The 17,356-nt window shown below is 43.5% G+C and overlaps 2 protein-coding genes across 10 annotated transcripts in view; one reads left to right on the plus strand and one right to left on the minus strand.

The window, feature by feature from the left end:
* NTNG2 (netrin G2) overlaps positions 1 to 5,558 on the plus strand; it is a 56,833-nt gene extending 51,275 nt beyond the window's left edge. For 3 of the 5 annotated variants that reach the window (XM_049832553.1, XM_049832552.1, XM_049832554.1), the window contains one exon: positions 20 to 4,165. In XM_049832553.1, the coding sequence (XP_049688510.1) occupies positions 20 to 243 (224 nt within the window). In that variant the 3' untranslated portion in view covers positions 244 to 4,165. Of the gene's footprint in view, positions 1 to 19; positions 4,166 to 4,613; positions 5,401 to 5,467 lie in introns of those variants that run through there. The other 2 variants (XR_007509976.1, XR_007509977.1) reach the window with 2 other exon arrangements.
* A 996-nt stretch (positions 5,559 to 6,554) lies between these two features.
* Positions 6,555 to 17,356, minus strand: part of SETX (senataxin) — a 38,905-nt gene continuing 28,103 nt past the window's right edge. For 2 of the 5 annotated variants that reach the window (XM_049832118.1, XM_049832117.1), the window contains exons 22-26: positions 15,007 to 15,099; positions 14,242 to 14,406; positions 13,670 to 13,768; positions 11,171 to 11,258; positions 6,555 to 10,134 (exon numbers count right to left, since the gene is read on the minus strand). In XM_049832118.1, the coding sequence (XP_049688075.1) occupies positions 9,349 to 10,134; positions 11,171 to 11,258; positions 13,670 to 13,768; positions 14,242 to 14,406; positions 15,007 to 15,099 (1,231 nt within the window). In that variant the 3' untranslated portion in view covers positions 6,555 to 9,348. Of the gene's footprint in view, positions 10,135 to 10,247; positions 10,342 to 11,170; positions 11,259 to 13,669; positions 13,769 to 14,241; positions 14,407 to 15,006; positions 15,100 to 17,356 lie in introns of all 5 variants that reach the window. The other 3 variants (XR_007509930.1, XM_049832119.1, XM_049832123.1) reach the window with 3 other exon arrangements.

Raw genomic sequence — 17,356 nt, forward strand, 5'->3', positions numbered from 1 at the left:
CTTCCTCCCCACCTCGTAGCCAACGTCTGCGACGACGAGCTCCTGCTCTGCCAGAACGGCGGCACCTGCTACCAGAACCAGCGCTGCGTCTGCCCCGTGGGCTTCAAGGGGGTCCTGTGCCAGCAATCCAGGTGCGAAGCCGACAAAAAGGACTGCGACGGTGCCGCCAGCGTGCACGGCAGCCTCGGCGCCGTCCTCCTCGGGGCGCTTGCCCTCCAGCTGCGCGGCTGGGTGGACCTCTGAAGCCGCTGAGGAGGGAGCCCAGCCCAGGCACATCACCCGAGGGACCCGGGGAGACTAAGGTAACGGGTGGCTTCCCCCACCGTCTCCTCCGCCTTCCTTCACGCTAGGACTTGCACAACGTCTTTCGGTCCACTTTCCAAGCAGAGAGGTACGCAGAAAACCAGGGGCTGACTCAAGGCCACGAATCCATCCCGGCGGCAGGCGGGGTGGCCACAGCGCAGAGCCGGCTGCCGAGCAGCGGCGCGGGGACTGCACCAGCCTGTGCCGGGGCCGTGGTCCCGCAGCCCAGCGGGGACACGGGGCCCGTCCTTCCCTCCACGCAGCGACTCTCCTTCCCTGCTCCGCACAGGGCAACCTGGGGCCGGGGCCGCCGGGGCCCTGGAGAAACAGTGCCGCGATCCAAGGGAGGTTTTTTTTATTATTACTTTATTTACTTTGGTATAGGCTGGGGTGTTCTTTTTATTTTTTCCTCTTCTTAGTGTCCTGTTTCGAAAGAGACTGTCATGACAACTCCAGAGCCCCATAACACAACAGGCAGGGGAAGGGGAGGGAGGGAAGGGGGGACTCTGGTCCATCCTTGCTGCATAGTCCCACGTCCCACCATCGGCCTGGCCTGGCCACACACATACTGTTGCCTACAACTCTAGTTGCTGCATTGATTTTTCTATTTTCATTGCTGGGTTTTGTTTTCTTGCACTTACGGAGAACGCGAAGGCCATTAGGCATATGGTACGTGAGGAGTGCAGTGTCTTATCCACACATGTCCGTATAGTGTACGGTTCAAATACTTTTTTTGGTAGAGACTTATTTTTGTTTGGATTAAATGTTATCAAAGAACCACAACTTAAAGGGACGTTTTGCCATGAGCATTTGATTCTGGTGTATCCTCCTCCAGTAAAGCAACTATTAATGGCTGCTTGATCACCACGTTTTCCTTTTTGTGTGCACAGTTAATTACAGGTAAAGACTTATTTTTTGATTCATAATGTCCTCCTGTGTTTTCTGAGTCACCACCAAGCTGCACCACATGGTGAGGGAGAGGGGCGGGAGAGAGAGGTTGCCTCATCGCTGAGAGCTGTTAATTATTTCTCCTAATTACTCTGCTGAACCTAGGTTAGACTACTAACTGTAGACAATGAACAAAGCCTGAGTGATATATTAAGCTCTGCTCTCGTGTGGAAAGGCCATTTCCAAATGAGCCTGCGGCAGCAGAAGGCTGGGTAGTCCAAGGATGCTGCCCCAGGGGGACCTCAGCTGTCCAGCCCCATTGCAGCCCCCACCCCCCCCACCCCCCCGGAGCTGGTGCCATGATGCACCTTTGCAGAAAAAAAGCCGTTTATTTTGAGTATTTTTCAGCAGCCACAGCCTGGAACTTCAGTATAGAGCTCACAGGGACTAGATCAATTCATTTAAGGCTCATAAGCATGCCCCTATCTGAGGAAGCGTTTGCAGTCAAGCACACAATCGAAGGCAGGCAAAACCAGACACAAGAGAATGACAGGAATGTCATGAACACAAGAGCTTTAATTTCGTCATGTCCAAAGATTTCCCAAGCCAGTAGCTGATCGAGTGGAGGATTAGAAGACGGGAGACACCCCCCACCTCCACCTCATTCAGTTCTGGGCTAGTTTTCTTGAGAAGGTGAGCGGCCCTTGGTCACCAGCCCAGCTCTACGCAGCTCCCTGAGCCAGCCCAGGAGCCCCACGCAATCCAGGCTTGAGCCTCCACTGGCATTTCCAGATCTGGTGTCCTTGCCAGAGTTCTACCCCAAGAGCTTCTCTACCAACGTCTGTTCTGTTTCAGCACTGTGTCTCCATGGTCCTGTCCCTACACCCCATCCTGCTCAGGGGGGGCCTCTGCTGAGAGCAGCCCACATTTCAGAAGTGCAAGAGCCTGCGTCCTCCAGCCTAACACTGCAGATAGAGCATACGCAGCCTGTGCCCCCAAAATGCAGCCACTCCCACAGAGAGGGGGACAGTGAGCTTGTACCTTGAAAAAGGAGAAGAAAACAGCAGCGAAGGTGCAGGATGGATATTGTCGCTTCAAAGAACAACACAAATCTGGTGCGCGTTTTGAGCAGCAGTTAACATCACAGGGGCAGGTCATAGGGCTTAGTTAATCCACCACAAAATAAGTGAAGGTTAAACTCACCCTGCTGAGATTTGATCTTTGAGGGAGTGGGCTGGCACAAGCATTGCCTCCCTTTCTTTAATGCAGCCAGTTGCTGTCTGTTGGTATCGATGCTTGCTCTTTCTTTGTACTTTCCAACTGCAATAGATTTAAAATCCTCATACGTTACTGTTCTTATAAGTAATAGCGTAGAAAAGACTGTAACAAGATCAAGATCTCTAATGGCACTTCTAGAAGGTGAAGCAACATTCTCCTTTCCCTGTACTAGTGTTTTTCTCTAGAATATTAGATTAAGCAACAGAAAATTTACTACTTCATAAAGCCGTATCCCAGGCAAACTCTGCACCCAGCAGCAGATTCCCTGTAAACACACGCTGCTATTGCGATGCAAGCTGGAACGTGCCAAGCAGCAGCGCCAAATTCCCATAGAAAATAATCTCAGAAGAGCCCAACAAACTCAGAACAGCCCAGGAATGAAGAGTGCTGAAGGTGGTAGACCATTGCACTAGACCTTTTTAGATTTGGTTGATTGGGTGTTGGTTTGTTGGATTTAGGGTTTTGTTTGTCTGTTTTTAAGCTAAAACATCCCTGGCTTCCTAACTCAGCTCCAGAGATGGTACCAGCTCCCTCTGAACCCAGAATACCACTAAAGTTCGGTCCTGGACCTTCTTTAACCAAAGCCCAATGAATAGTTCTGTAACTTCAACCAGAAGTGGAAAATTGTGGTGCCAATCCTCCTGCAGCTACACCAAAGGACACCTAAAAAACGTAGGGGAACAAAACACAAGCCCTCCACGCTACATAGACCATTCTTAGCCTCTTCGTAGTTGTACAGAAGCAAAGCCCTCTGTGAAATAGTTAACTGCAAAGGCCAAACATGACATCCTTCATCTTGCAGAAATCAAACGGCCTTTAGGCTGTGAGCAAGAGCAGAGCCAAAAGAGGGAGTTGCAGACTTCCCTCCTGGGGCTCTGCCTGCAGGCAGGGCAGTACGGCTCATCTTCAGGCTCAGACACAAAGCTAGCCCTGCGTGTTGGAGATCAGGATGGCATTTTACCTGTCCAACGGTGCTGGAGAACCTGCAATCACATAACACAAACCACTGCAAGACAGAAAAAAACCCCTCTCACACAAAACTTACACTTGGTATTTAAGAAAATAATTTAAAACTTCTGAAAGATTTGGCACTAAAGATCCATTAACTGCAGACATGTCTGTTAGCACATAGGTTTCTACACAAAGAGAATAGAGCATTATTGAAATAATACAGAGAGAAACCATCACAGCAAGTACCCGCAGATCCAAAAGTTCATCTTCTTTAAAATAGAAATATTTGTACATCAGCTAATGCTTCCAAATGGGAGAATTTGTCCAATGAGCTCGATGCTTTACTTGTGGAAAGGTTAACCAAAAGGTACTTCTCTTTCTGAGAAAAGCCACTTGCGCTCTTTCAAGAGGTTTTCATGGGTATCCTGTCGCCGGCATTCGATTCATTTGAAAAAGTTTTTAAATTACACTTCTGTCTGCAAAAAAGTGACCTCTTCAAACAGTACAAGTAGAACTTTTGATTTTTCTTATTTACCTCAAATTCTACTCTGATTTTAACCATTTAGAGTACTGACAAATCTAAATAACCAAAAGCCCCAGAGCAACAAAAATCTGCCTAAGCTGGCAGACCACTGCAGCCAGGCTGAGTCCACAGCCCCAGCTGCAGAGGAGTCAACAGCAGTCTGGTTTTATACTTATTTGCTCCCTTGCCAGAGAAAATGTTACGCCTGCAGTCCCTGGGAGCTGGAGACAGAAGAAGGGGAGGAGAATTCTGTTGGCACTTATCAGGTATGTTATTTGGTTTTTTAAAGATGAGGAAGCAGACATCTCATCTGCAAGAGTGATTTGTAAGGAGCCTTACGGAGGCTGGAGTAGTGAAAGAACCAACACTTCAGTGGTAGTAAAGAAAACGGTCTCACCAACCAATTCTGTTCTGTAACTGGCTTTCATGAAAAGTCCCAAATGTAAATGAAACAAAGCATAAAGGAGGAGCTGAGCATTCTGGCTCAGAAATAAGAGCAGAGCTGGGTTTTGAAGAGCTTTGTATCACCATCTTCTCAGCCCTTCCAGCAGGGAGTTGGAGAGTTTGACCACCATCACACGGAAACCGGCTAAAAATCGCACACTGATTTGAGATGCAGAGAAGAGCTTCAGAGCATCCTAAAGGCTCCTCTGTCATTTTGATTCTCTAGGCGTCATAAGAAGTTTCACTGCAGGAAGAAACGTGTGAGGAAAGCCTAAACCCACTCATTTTTACTAAAGAACTACCTTCTCTCCTGGCCAGCAACAACACTGCGCTCCAAAAGCTCCATCCTGACCCCGCTCTATGCTATTTCAGCAATTGAAATAAAGAGAGGGGAAACTGATGGGATTTCGTTGTAGCAAAGGGAGTTCTCGCTTGATGCAACAGTGAAATCAGTGACAAAATTGGACGGCTGCCCCAGCGTAGCCTGTCAGGCTATAAAACAAGGTTTTCTACGTTTTCACAATACCAAATGTAATGTGCACTCAAACCACCTTCCTTTTCATTTCTATCACTATTTGCCTGGGATTTGGTGGCAAATTAGTTGAGGCCTTAGCAGACAGGTACATATGGCTAGAAGGTCTCATGTGTCAGCGATACTCGATGTATAAGGCTGCTTCGCTTACATTTATTTGCAGTAAAGAATAAGGCATTGGGCTCCTTTCCAAACACGTTAAAAAGACAAGAAAGGAAACCTTATATATGACTTGGGAATGGACCTGTTGTGGCAAGAGACTGTATTATATCATTAACATTATAAATTCCATTTACAATACAGCAGTCATTTCATCCATCATTTATTCATGCAGACTAGAGAGAACGTCTTGCATTTTTAGGACCGTGGTTCTGCTTATCCTTGGGTATTGCTACAGTCACTGGTTAGCTACTCCAGTCTCTCCCTTCTATGCACAAAAGTAAACCCCAGCATCTCACCACGTTTCAGTAACTGCAAAAAAAAAAAAAAAAAAAGAAAAAAAAAAAGCGTCACCTCTGAAATTACTGGGGTTCCACGTTTTTTTTCAGATGTCACCTGGGACTGGGAACGTTGTTTACCCTCAATCAGTACGTTTGGTCACTACAAGTTCTTTCTCGCTCTGGAAGTACGCGCTGCTCAGTGCTTCCCTAGCATCAGTATAGCAGGCGTGGGGGCTACTTCCATTTTATGCACACCTTGCACCACTCAGTCTCCCAGCTCCCGTGCCTCCCTCCATTAGACCCAGTTGCCAATTAGTTAAGGCACTCAGCTTATCTAGGAGACAGTTCCGTAAAAACTCATCGCCCCACCTGTACTACCAGCTCTTCAAGTGTGAATATAAACAAGGGACTGGGAAGAGAGGCTGATGTTTTCACTACATACCCCCAGCAGCATGGCACAGCATTCCTCAGGCCCATCCACTCCCACCACCACGCCAAGGAGCAGATGCCTTCCCAGAGTGGGTTAATGCTCCTGCAAACGGCTGGTTTTTCTCTAGCAGGGCCGCAGACATCCATAGGTACAACTGATAAAGTCACCATTAGTAAGGCAGCACTCCACAGCATAGCGCACGTACAATGAAACATAGGCAAGAAAAACGTATTAGACGAGTACCTGTTTGGGTATCACCATTATACGTATGGCTCTGGTTTGTTCTCACACCATCATTTGGAGTAATGACATGGAAAACAATTACAGTAAACCTTAAAGGAAAAAGGGATAACCAGAATTATACTCCACCTTCACTGGAAAGCCTATTTTGTGTACAAACAGTTAAAAAAAATCCCAAACTTGGAACAAAACATAGTCCAACACTTATAAGAGACTTTCCCTTCTTACTGGTATCAAAGACTAATATTACCACAAAGGGAATAGGTTTTGCACCGAGAATTAAGCTGTCAAGCTTGGAAGAATTATGGAAGCCTCTGCATAAAATCCTGAATACTGCTTCTTCTGAAGTTTTTTGGCACAAACCCCAATTAAACTGATTTATGTTAAGTTGTGTTGAATACGTTCTTTACTGTTTTTTCCGACTTAACACTTAGCAGAAGGGAACAATTGCTGAACAAGCTCCTCTAACCGTCACTGGTTCTGAGATGGTATTAAATGAATAAAGCAAGCTTACACTTGGCTTACCAACACTGACTGTCCACCACTACTCAGTACTTCATAACACAAAATGGAAACAGCAGAAAAGTTAGCAAAGTTGTACCCTGTTTATTCCCCAATGTAGATTTTATTTGAATCGGTGAGAAGCGTACTTTGGATTGGAGCTTGCTTGTTTTCCATGTTACCGGTATAAAAGAGAAGGGAAAAAAAGTTAATTACAACTACAAACCTACTCTGAGTGATATGTGAAGAGGGAAAAGTGTTCTAAGTGCAACAACCCAAATACTTTATTTATTAAAGAATATACCACTAATGATACAGACTGATACAGGAGCAATAAGCTACCACTGAAAGACTGATAACTTAAGTCAGATAAATCTAGTATTAAATAAGCAAAAAAGTCTGAGCCACTGACCACGCCTCAAAGATGATTTATGGAAAAATGTAGGCATTAGACAGTACATGACCTAGGTGGTGTGTACAAAATACAACAAAAATGAAATGTTAAAACAAAATTCCTTCAGTGTGTGGTAAGTATAGCTCTCAGAAGAACACGTTCCAAAAAGCAGATTAAGGAGAAAGAAAACTAGAAGAAAAGTTTCAGAGAAATATTCTTTTAACAAAATTTTATTTAATGGCCAGAAAAGCATTTCTTCATTCACACTGTTGCCAGCTTCACTTTATTTACATAAAGTCAGTCTAAATGGCTTCCACAGCTATAGGATCCTACAGCTGTTTGCAGAATAGCAGCCTTTTGAATGTGCTAAGTAGAAACAGCAGGCAGGTCAGCACACCCCTGCCAAGAAGAGCCAAGAGGTTTGAAAGATGACAGTATTTTTAAATATTCCTATTAACATAAAAGGAGATAACACATAGGGCATGGATTCCGTGATGTGGGAGTGACCGAAATGTCCAATTTGTGACAGTCAGATTCATTCAAGCAGCCTTCCTTCTTCTCACACAAGGTACGGAACATCAAGGAAGAGTCACGGCAGTTTTAGTAGAGCATACACCGCTGGCAAGAGGTGGTCAGGGTTCACTGAAGCAATTAAGATTGCAACATAACGAATAACTAAAGCTAAACAATGCACATATGCCGATTTCACTTCACAGGCATCTCAGAGATTCTCCCCATTATCTTAAAATGCTCTGTACTACGCAGCACAATGAGCTGGACAGTCACAGACAGCAACTAAAAGCCTCCCAGCACACCTACAATGCAGCTGTTACCACTAAAACACGTTTGTTCTGGGCTTGGATGCATTAACGATGCTAAGTTTTACTGACAATTACAGTTTGAACCACTACCTGCTGTTGAGTGCCTTACAGTACAAAACTGGATCTCACATACCTCTTTGGCAGTGGGTTAAAAGGACAAAGCTGACACTAATCATTGCAATGAATGTGTTGGGACAGAAAACGTAACTAATGATTATGGCTAAATTCTGGCCAGAGAAGTCTGTCAGCTCATTTGCTTAGGGAAAGTCACTGCCCTTACATTGGTTAGGCATAAGTTAGTTAGCGAGGGACAGCAGGATACTGCCTGCCTCATAGCAAGCTGTATTTTAACACAGATGCAGAGAGATAGCAACCTGGCCCACAACTTGTGTAACATAGCAAGGTGCTGCATCCTCAGGCAGAAGCATGCTAGACTATCTCCATGCAAAACTCTGTGCACATGAAATGTTGCTCTTCACCTCAAGACAGACACGTACTCCAGAAAAAGTGATACTTCACAGGGACCCAAAGGCATTCTTAGCAGAAATAATTCCACTTTTATTGTGAAATGTTACGATGAGAGGAAGGTGTTCTTAAAAGCAGTTCAATTTTCCGCCCCACCCCATTTTATTGGTTATATATTCTTCATCAACACAGTGGAAAGAATCCAGTAATAATAACACCTAGAATGCACTGCTTGCCCTTTTTCTCTCTATACATCTCCAAAAGCTCTATACAAAAACTCAAGTGTCATTACCCATAAGCATTAACTAGGCCTTTGACTAAGATTCCACAGTGCTGTTGTTGATTATTCGTCACATTGACTCACTGGGAGCAAAACAGACCTCGTAGGCTTTAATCTGCAGCTTGCGTTGCCACTGCAACAAGAAAAGGATTCCAACTGATGAAGTAGCAGCAAGAGCAAAACTCAAGGCACATTTGTATAAACGAAAGCTCTTCTGTTCCTATAAAAACAGGCAATAAAATACACAAAATAAGTAGAATACTCTCCATTCAACCAATGTACATCTGCCTTCAGTCTTTCCTGAAGCACTAGTGGAGCATGAGGAAGAATCACTGCTACCACATTTTCAACATTCACTCTTTGCTATCAAATAAATTAGACTTACTAGTGTAAAGGAAAAAAAGTCTGGCTGTTCTTGGGGTTTGGGTTTTTTTGTTTGTTGTTTAGGGGTTTTTTTGCTTTGCTCTGGTTCTTCATAAAAAATTACATCACTAAGAAATTAGCATTTGCACAAGGAAACAAGAAGCTGTATATTTGCCAAATTAAATCTTACAATAATTCTGTATACTGTACAAATATACATTGTCAAACATTTACAAACTTAACTTCCTAGATGACAAAATTCCCTGCTCTTCCAAGCAATGCAGCTACCCAGATTTTTTTTTCAAAAGCTCAAAGCTATCAACTGTCAGGTATAAAGTCCCCTGCACAATTAGGGACAGGATGAGAAAAAGATGGATCTACTGATAGTAGTGGTATCAATATAAGGGAGTTCCAGGTGTACTAAATAATTTAAAACACAGTCCTTACTAGACAGAAATCTGGGAATAGATTTTCAGTAATGAGCCAATACTAAAGTCAGTGAGAGGTCTTTCTTCGCTTGGCACTGTTTGATTCCGTGTTCTCTGGTGATTCCTCTGATGTTCTCCTCGTTAAAACTTGATACTCTTTGTTCCACTTACTGCTATTATTTTGACCTCCTTCACTGTGGGCTTTTGAACTGCTTTTCGATACAGGAGCTCCCTGGTCACTCTCGTGCCGAGCTGCGTAAGGCGACGTGGAAGGCATGTCATATTGCCCCATCGGTTGCTGGGGCTTCTTAGGAGTTTCTGTTCTGAAAATCTGACCCCTGGCAGCTGAGGACACATCGAGGCCTTGCTGTGACGTTGATCCTGCATTGCTCTGGGCTGACCGACTGCTGTCTTTTGAGGCCTGGTCCTTCCCTTTTGTTTCAGTTCTACTCGCCATACTTGCCAGCCTTGGGTCCCGTGGTTTCTCTTGATCAGCAGGAAGCGCTGCAGCCTCCACTGGTGCGGAGGCACTGCCTCTCCTGGAGTCTGCAGCCTGAGCCCTCTGTGGCTGCTGGGGCCCTCTGCTTCCTTGTGGCACTGCACGGCCAGCACCAGCAGCAAGTTCCCGTGAGCTGTGGGCCTCCCTTGGATTTGCAAGCTCCCCCCTCTTGCTACTGGAAGGGCAAGCCTGCAACAGAGCAGATTTCTTTGTCCCTGCTTTGGTTGAGGGCTGTACTGTTGCATTGAGCTTCAAAATCTTAACAGCATCTTTCCTGTAGCTTTTTTCTGATGTCTTGATAATAGCACCTCTTTTCTGAGCATCCTGAATCAACTCATTCCAGTCTTTATTTTCCTTTAAAAAAAGAAAAAAAGATAGCCCCCCCAAAAAGTAAACAGTTATCAGAAAGAAATCAACACAAATGGACAGAGGTGTCAGAGGATGCACAACCCCTTTAATCAAGGTACCTGACACAACTGTCATGGGAACCACTGTTATGTTTCTTCTGGAATGGAAGAATCTTATGTTTCACTTGTAAAACAGCAATAGGCACTCTGGCTGCTGTAACACAGGGAACGTACTTTCAACCATCAGTGAGCTACTACTTAAAATGACAATTTCTATATTTATGAAGGCCAGAAGAGTTCTCTCATACAGAGAGTGAAACAGGAACATGGCTTTGATGCCCTCTAGTGGTGTAGCTAACACCCCCCACCCTTCGAAAAAGAATAAAAATCAAATAGTGTAAGACATTAACCCTATTCAAGAGCACTCCCTACACATTCAGTGGGCCTTTATAGTCCCCCAATTATGTAGTTCTGTTTCAGAAACACTTGTTTCAAAGAGTACAAGCAAAAAGTATCCTCAGAAACCATATGACTACACAAAGTAGCATCAAAACCAATAATCTGAAGATCAGGCAAATGTTTTAGGGTGGTTTGGTTTTTTTAAATATTTTTCCTTGCTCACGTAATCCAGTGACAACTGCAATAGCTGGAGGAACAGTAAGGATCAAGCAGGAATGTAGCCCTGCCATTATCCTATCTTTACCAGTAGAGAGAAGATTTTTTACAACCTCCCACCCTTGAATTGTAAAGGACAGTGTTACAATTTAGTTACTGAACACATGGCAAGAGTAATTTCTAACTTTCCTTCTTGGAAGCAAGAAAAACAGTTTTGGGGGATTTTTTTAAAAGCTTTTCTGTCAGTTACAGCCAAAGGTTTCAAAGAGAACCCTTCAGAAGCCTGGGCTGTACTAATTTAACAATACACTAGAAAAGGGGCCCCTTTCATAGACCAGAGCAGTCTGAGGATGGTTTTCACTTTCCCAACCCTGACTTGACCTAAAAGGGTGGGTCACAGAAGATCATTTGATTAACGCTGTACCTACCATGAGCGTTTTCAGTCTTCCAAGGATAAAGAGGCTGAATCTGGCTCGGGTGATTGTAACGTTCAGACGCTGCAGACTCGCCAGAAACCTAGGTGACAAGACAAAACTAAGCTCCTGAACTACTACTTCCATGAGGTTTAAGTGTTATGAGAAAAAGAGGTAATATTCAATTTCAGTGAAATGAAGATAACAGAAGCAGTTACAAAGGCAGCAGCAGTTCATGACCCATTCCCAGATTCCACTGCAGCAGCCCTGCCTTACGTGAAGGGCTCTGCAATTGTGTTTTCTTTCTTTCACCACTCTGATTCCTTGCAGGGAATTCCAGTTCTTTCTAGCTCTTGCTGTTAATGTTTCCTTTCTTAGAGCAAATCCCCTCTTAATGCCAACCACTACCTCCTTAAGTATTCCTCAAAGTACAGAAGACATCAACCTCACTTCACCTATCAAGACTTTAAGCTTCTTTTTGACTTGAACTGAAATAGATTAATAATATTTGGCATGATTAATAGGAAAATTTTCTACTGAAATACTGAACACTGGACATGAATATTTTATTTTAAAGGTGACCTGCACTGGAAGCACATGAAGGAAGACTTTTGCTTTGTCATGCTTCAAGAGCGAAAAGTATATTCCTGCAGAAGAAAGTCTGTTTTTGTGGGATCACAAACCAAGGTACAGAAAACTAAACAAACAAATGCTTAGTGTATCCTTAAAGGTTGATTTCTGTTAGGGCTTATTTACCAAAACTCAAAAAAAGGTTTGTGAAACATACCAACTACTTCTTCTCTAATGAAAAAGCTCCCAAAATGCACAACTTACTCTATACTAACAAAATTTGCAATACAAAGTCAAGTCCTTGTACAACTTAGTTTGAGCAGGTCCAATATCAGTGCTTGATACTGTGGTCATGGCACCGAGACCTGCTCTTCAGCAAATTCACAACCCCTGCAGTAAAGACTGCAAAAGCCCCAGAGCCACCCCAGAAAATTTGGGCAGTGCAGGAAGAGAGAGGCAGGAAGCCTCTCCAGCAGGATCCAGCAGCACAGATATTATAGTTCTCTAGGTCTTGGGGGGCAGGGGTGAAGTGGGGGAAGGGATCTGGAAAGACTACTAAATATTCCTAACAGCTTTTAAAACTGAAAGACGACAATATTATTTTCTCAGGAAAGGGGAAAAAAAATCCATTGTCATTTCTTGGAGCTTTCTCCTCCCTTTGCAAGTTACTTTCAGAGTAAATTTAATGCTGGACTAGCAACCTTGGAGACCAAAATACCTATGATCTTGTAGTTGAGGAAATTAAGGGTGATGCAAACTTTCCCATCACACCTTGCCAATGACACCTGACCCTGAAACTCAGATGTCCAAGACATCTGAGTATGTACAGCTTCTAAGGCATTGCACTGCCAAAGTTCTAGCAGATAAACCTTCAGCACAGTAAGATGGAAAGTTTTCTTCCAAAAGAACAGATAGAGGTTAAGTCCAGTGTCAGCCAAAAGGACTGGCAGGTTCTAGCTGCCTTCAGTTTCCAAACTCAATCAACCAGATTAAGAAGTCTCCAAAAAGCATCATTGTTGTTTATTATAGGATTTGGATTCTTCCTCTTCCCAAAGTGCCATGGATCAGCACAATTGAAAGCCCTTTATCTAGCAATTAGAAAATTAGTATCAGAGAAACATAAGTAGCTTAGTGAAATCTGGTATGCAGAAACAAAGATTTTTGTTTGTTTATGCAAACAGACTTCACATAGTTTACCTTAAAATGAACTATAATAAGGCATACCATTTTTTAAACTAACATGATCCCTAAGTTACAGAAACAAATCAACAAATGCTGTAGCAGTAAACAGCACACCCTGTATCTAGTTCCTTCTGTTTCAGACAGGAAAAACCCATACAAAATTATCAAATCTGCAATCTTGAATCAAGACTTCCTACAAAGCTCCTCCTAATTCAAGAGACAAGCACATTCATCTACAAATCAAAGATCTAGCTCACTGGCATCACATTCACAGCAACATATGTAACTATTTAACAATACTTTTACAGACCGAATGCTGTATTAATAGGATAGTGACAATCACAGAAAATGGATTTCATTTTAAGAGAGCAGCATTCAGAAAGTGACAATATATATATCAAAAGCTACAAGACAAATAAGTGCTGCAGTACTAATGCAAAGAGCCAAGTTCCCAAGACCAATCCTGCCAAACCGAAACAGTGACAGGCTAAAGCAGCCGTGCAAATTCATCAGCATGCAACAGAGAACACAATACTTAGTTCCACATCCCTTTTGTTCAGAGATCTCAAACCAGTAACATTAATTCATGCATTCAGATACCTTTTAATTTGCTGGCTGTAGTGACTTGTTCTCTCAGCAAGTCTAAGCAAGTTTAAGAACCTCTGCGATTCCTAAACTTTCTTACCAGTCATATTAAAAATCTAACGACTATCTAGAGTGTCATCGGAAATGGGACTTGCAAATCACTGAAGAGAAACATACCCAATTGACCCTTTAGTGCTGTTTGCCCGGACGCATGTCACTATGATGCAGTCTTTCTCTCGTCCCTGGAACGCATCCACTGTGTCCACTTCTCCTGGGCTGTTGAAGAAAGAATTAGTAAGCCATTAAATTACGTTAGTTGAATTTTTAACCAACACACTGACGCCAATAGCCTAAACACTATCCTTAATGATCATCTGTCAAAACAACCCAGGGTAAATTTCTGCTTCAGTGTATGAACCTAAAGCTAAATTTACTTTTTGGGGGCCAGCATCATTACTGAAAAGCTGTTCAGGTCCATGCAGCTTATAATTTTAGGTTTTCTTTTAAACCAGCTTTATTCAGAACAGCAATATAATCAAAGCACGTATACAAGTAATAACTAAGAAATGGTACAAAGAAGCCCTGCCTGTTTTAAGCAAAAGGCTTGCATGTCTGCTTTAAAGTCATGGCTAAATACAGATTTTAGTAGCACAGAAAAAAGTTTGAGTTTTTGCCATTGTTTTAAGAGGATAAACAAAGGACTACCATGCAAGAACCAAGTCCCATTTGAAAACTCATGGTTTCTTCACCTGTTATTCCTAAACACTCTGTCCAGTTGTTCTTGAATTTTCTTTTTCTGTGCGCTGTAAGGGGTAATTATTCCAATGCGACGAAGACCCAGATCCTTCCTTTTTTCTTTAATTGTTCTTATTAATTCCACCACCAGCTTCACTTCCTGAGGATTACTAAAAGAGCTGAACAAGACAAAATGGAAACAATATGGAAATATATTTCACAGCTCTTTCACATTCAATGCTTCAGCCCAATTTGTAGGGGATCGCAAGTCAAAGTCCTGTCTCGAACTTTTGCAGCCTCCTTCACATAAAGGCTCAAATAACTTTGCAAGCAGGCCCTGATGAGGGGCTAGCAACAATGAGAAGTGTTAGCAGTGAAAGGCTGCACTTCACATTCCCTTAGAACTACATAGCTTTGCTTTCCTTATAGAATAGGCAAAGGTGAGGACTGAGCCTGCCACCTTCTGGCATTACCTCAGCATGCAGCTGTAAAAGCAAAGTCACTGATAAAAATCAGGAGAAACCGTTACTACAAGTAGCACGGATTGTAGGCATTCACTGGCATCTAACAGACACTCAAACCAGGACAAAAAACAGTTTCGGATTAAAACACACCAAAAGCATTTAACAACTGCTTTTTTGTAAAATTAAATCAAGTTGAAATTGCAGTTCCGGCTACTTAATGCATATTGGGAACAATATAGCAAAGAAAACAACTCTTCTGCAGGTAATTAATTCTCAGCAAATCTAAAATTTGGCTGAGCAGAATACAGGACTTACTCATTCTCTCGCTCCTCACGACCATCTCCTACATCAAAGATAAGGTAGGGCTGGAATGGCCACTCTGAAGAACATCTGTTCTCTTCTGTTGCTCTGTAAGTAACATTTTTATCACTAGGTAACTATACAGGAATTCTAAGAATTGATACTTCATTTGTTATCAAATACAAGCAACTTTCAGCTTTTTTTCCAGCATCCTTAATTTTCACTGCTACCTGCATATACTGAGGCCTCAAAATGAACTCTAAGCAGTACGTATGCTCAATTTTAAGTGATTTAGTTAACTTACTGTCATGGTTTAAGCCCAGCTGGCAACTAAGCACCACACAGCTACTTGCTCACTCTTTCCCCCGTCCCAGTGAGATGGAGAAAAGAATCAGAAGTAAAACTTTGTGCATTGAGATAAGGACAGTTTAATAGGACGACACAAGGAAATAAGAAACAATACTACTAATAAAAGTATATATAAAGCAAGTGATCCACAAAGCAATTGCTCACCACCTGGAACCTGATGCTCAGTCCCTTCCCAAGCCGCAACCCCTCCTTGCCCCAGCCAGCTCCTCCAGTTACATACCCAGCAAGACATCATATAGTATCAAATATCCCCTTGGCTAGTTTGGGTCAGCTGTGCTGGCTGTGCCCCCTCCCAGCTTCTCGTGAAAATTAACTCTAGCCCAGCCAAACCCAGGACATTATCCACTCCCTATTCTATACCATCTATGCCATGCCCAGATCCTAGACTTTCCAATCATCTACCACCACTTTTCCTGTCTTTGAGATATACACACACACACACAGATATTCCCTTCGTCTATGTGCCATCCCTCTAACGTGTCCGTTGAGTTCATTTAATCTATGACTTTGTGGCTCCATCTGTCGTAACGCTCTTTTCAGGGCAGGAGAGATGGTGTGTGGTGGTGTTGGATTATTGCATGCTGCATCTGGAACCTGCAGCTAGTCTATTTGGCACGGCCCATGCCGGATCTGCCGGTTGAAGATGTCAACGCTGAAGTTGCTGGGCACCAGTGCTGAAGCCAGTCCAAGTTCCATCACCACTGCACTTTGCTCAGTTTCATAAAAATCCATCCTTCAGTGATTTGGGTGATTCTTACTGTAATACCATTGATATGGCATATAGCAACTGTAGTAGTGATGACATACAATAACAGGGTTATTTAGCAATTAACATCATACAATTTAATTCACTGGCTTTTCTCACCTAAAATCAAGTCCCCTTGAGGTACATACTGAACTTCCCCATCCTTCCACATCACCCACGAAGTACGCCCAGATCCTTTAGCAAAAGCAATCTTGCAGATGGGTTTGCCTTTGCCTGAGGCAGGACTAACCCAGACTGTCTTCCCTAACATATTCTTCATGTGCACCATGGAGACTTTATCCCCTTCTACAGTACGTGGAACAGAATGCCCATTTTGATTGGGCAGGGCCAGCTCAACTGGTAGATCCTCTAGTGTTAACTAACCAGGTGGCTTTTGCTAAATGTGTATCTCGATGTTTGAAGGTCCCACTCCCTGTTGGTCTCAGTGTAGTTTTTAGCAGTCCATTGTGTCCTTCGATTTTCTGGGAAGGTGATGCATGATAGGGGATGCAATATACCCACTCAATGCCACGCTCTTTGGCCCAGGTGTCTATGAGGTTGTTTTGGAACCAAGTCCCGTTGTCTGACTCAATGCTTTCTGTGGTGCCATGTCACCATAAGACTTGTTTTTCAAGGCCCAGGATAGCGTTCTGTGTGGTGGCATGGGATATGCTTCCAGCCAGCCGGTGGTTGATTCCACCATTGTAAGCACGTGGTGCTTGCCTTGGCAAGTTTGTGGGAGCGTGATACAATCAATCTGCCAGGCCTCCCCATATTTATATTTCAGCCATTGCTGTCCATACCACAGGGGCTTTAACTGCTTGGCTTGCTCAACTGTCCCATGTTTCACATTCATGGAAAACCTGTGCAATAGTATCCATGGTCAAGTCCACCCCTCGATTAGGAGCCCATCTATATGTTGCATCTCCTCCCTGATGGCCTGAGGTGTCCTGGGCCCACTGAGCTACAAATAATTCACCCCTATGTTGCCAATCCAGATCCACCTGAGCCACCTCAATCTTAGCAGCCTGATCCACCTGCTGGTTGTTTTGATGTTCTTCAATGGCCTCTTAGGTACATGGGCATCTACGTGACATACTTTTACAACCAGCTTCTCTGGCTGGGCAGCAGTACCTTGCCACAATAAAGCAGCCCAGATGGGTTTGCCTCTGCGCTGCCAGTTGCTGCTTCCATTGCTGCAACCATCCCCACGGGGCATTTTCCACCATCCATGAGTCAGTATAGAGATAG

Source organism: Accipiter gentilis, chromosome 29, assembly GCF_929443795.1.
Source record: "Accipiter gentilis chromosome 29, bAccGen1.1, whole genome shotgun sequence".
Classification (NCBI taxonomy): Eukaryota; Metazoa; Chordata; class Aves; order Accipitriformes; family Accipitridae; genus Astur; species Astur gentilis.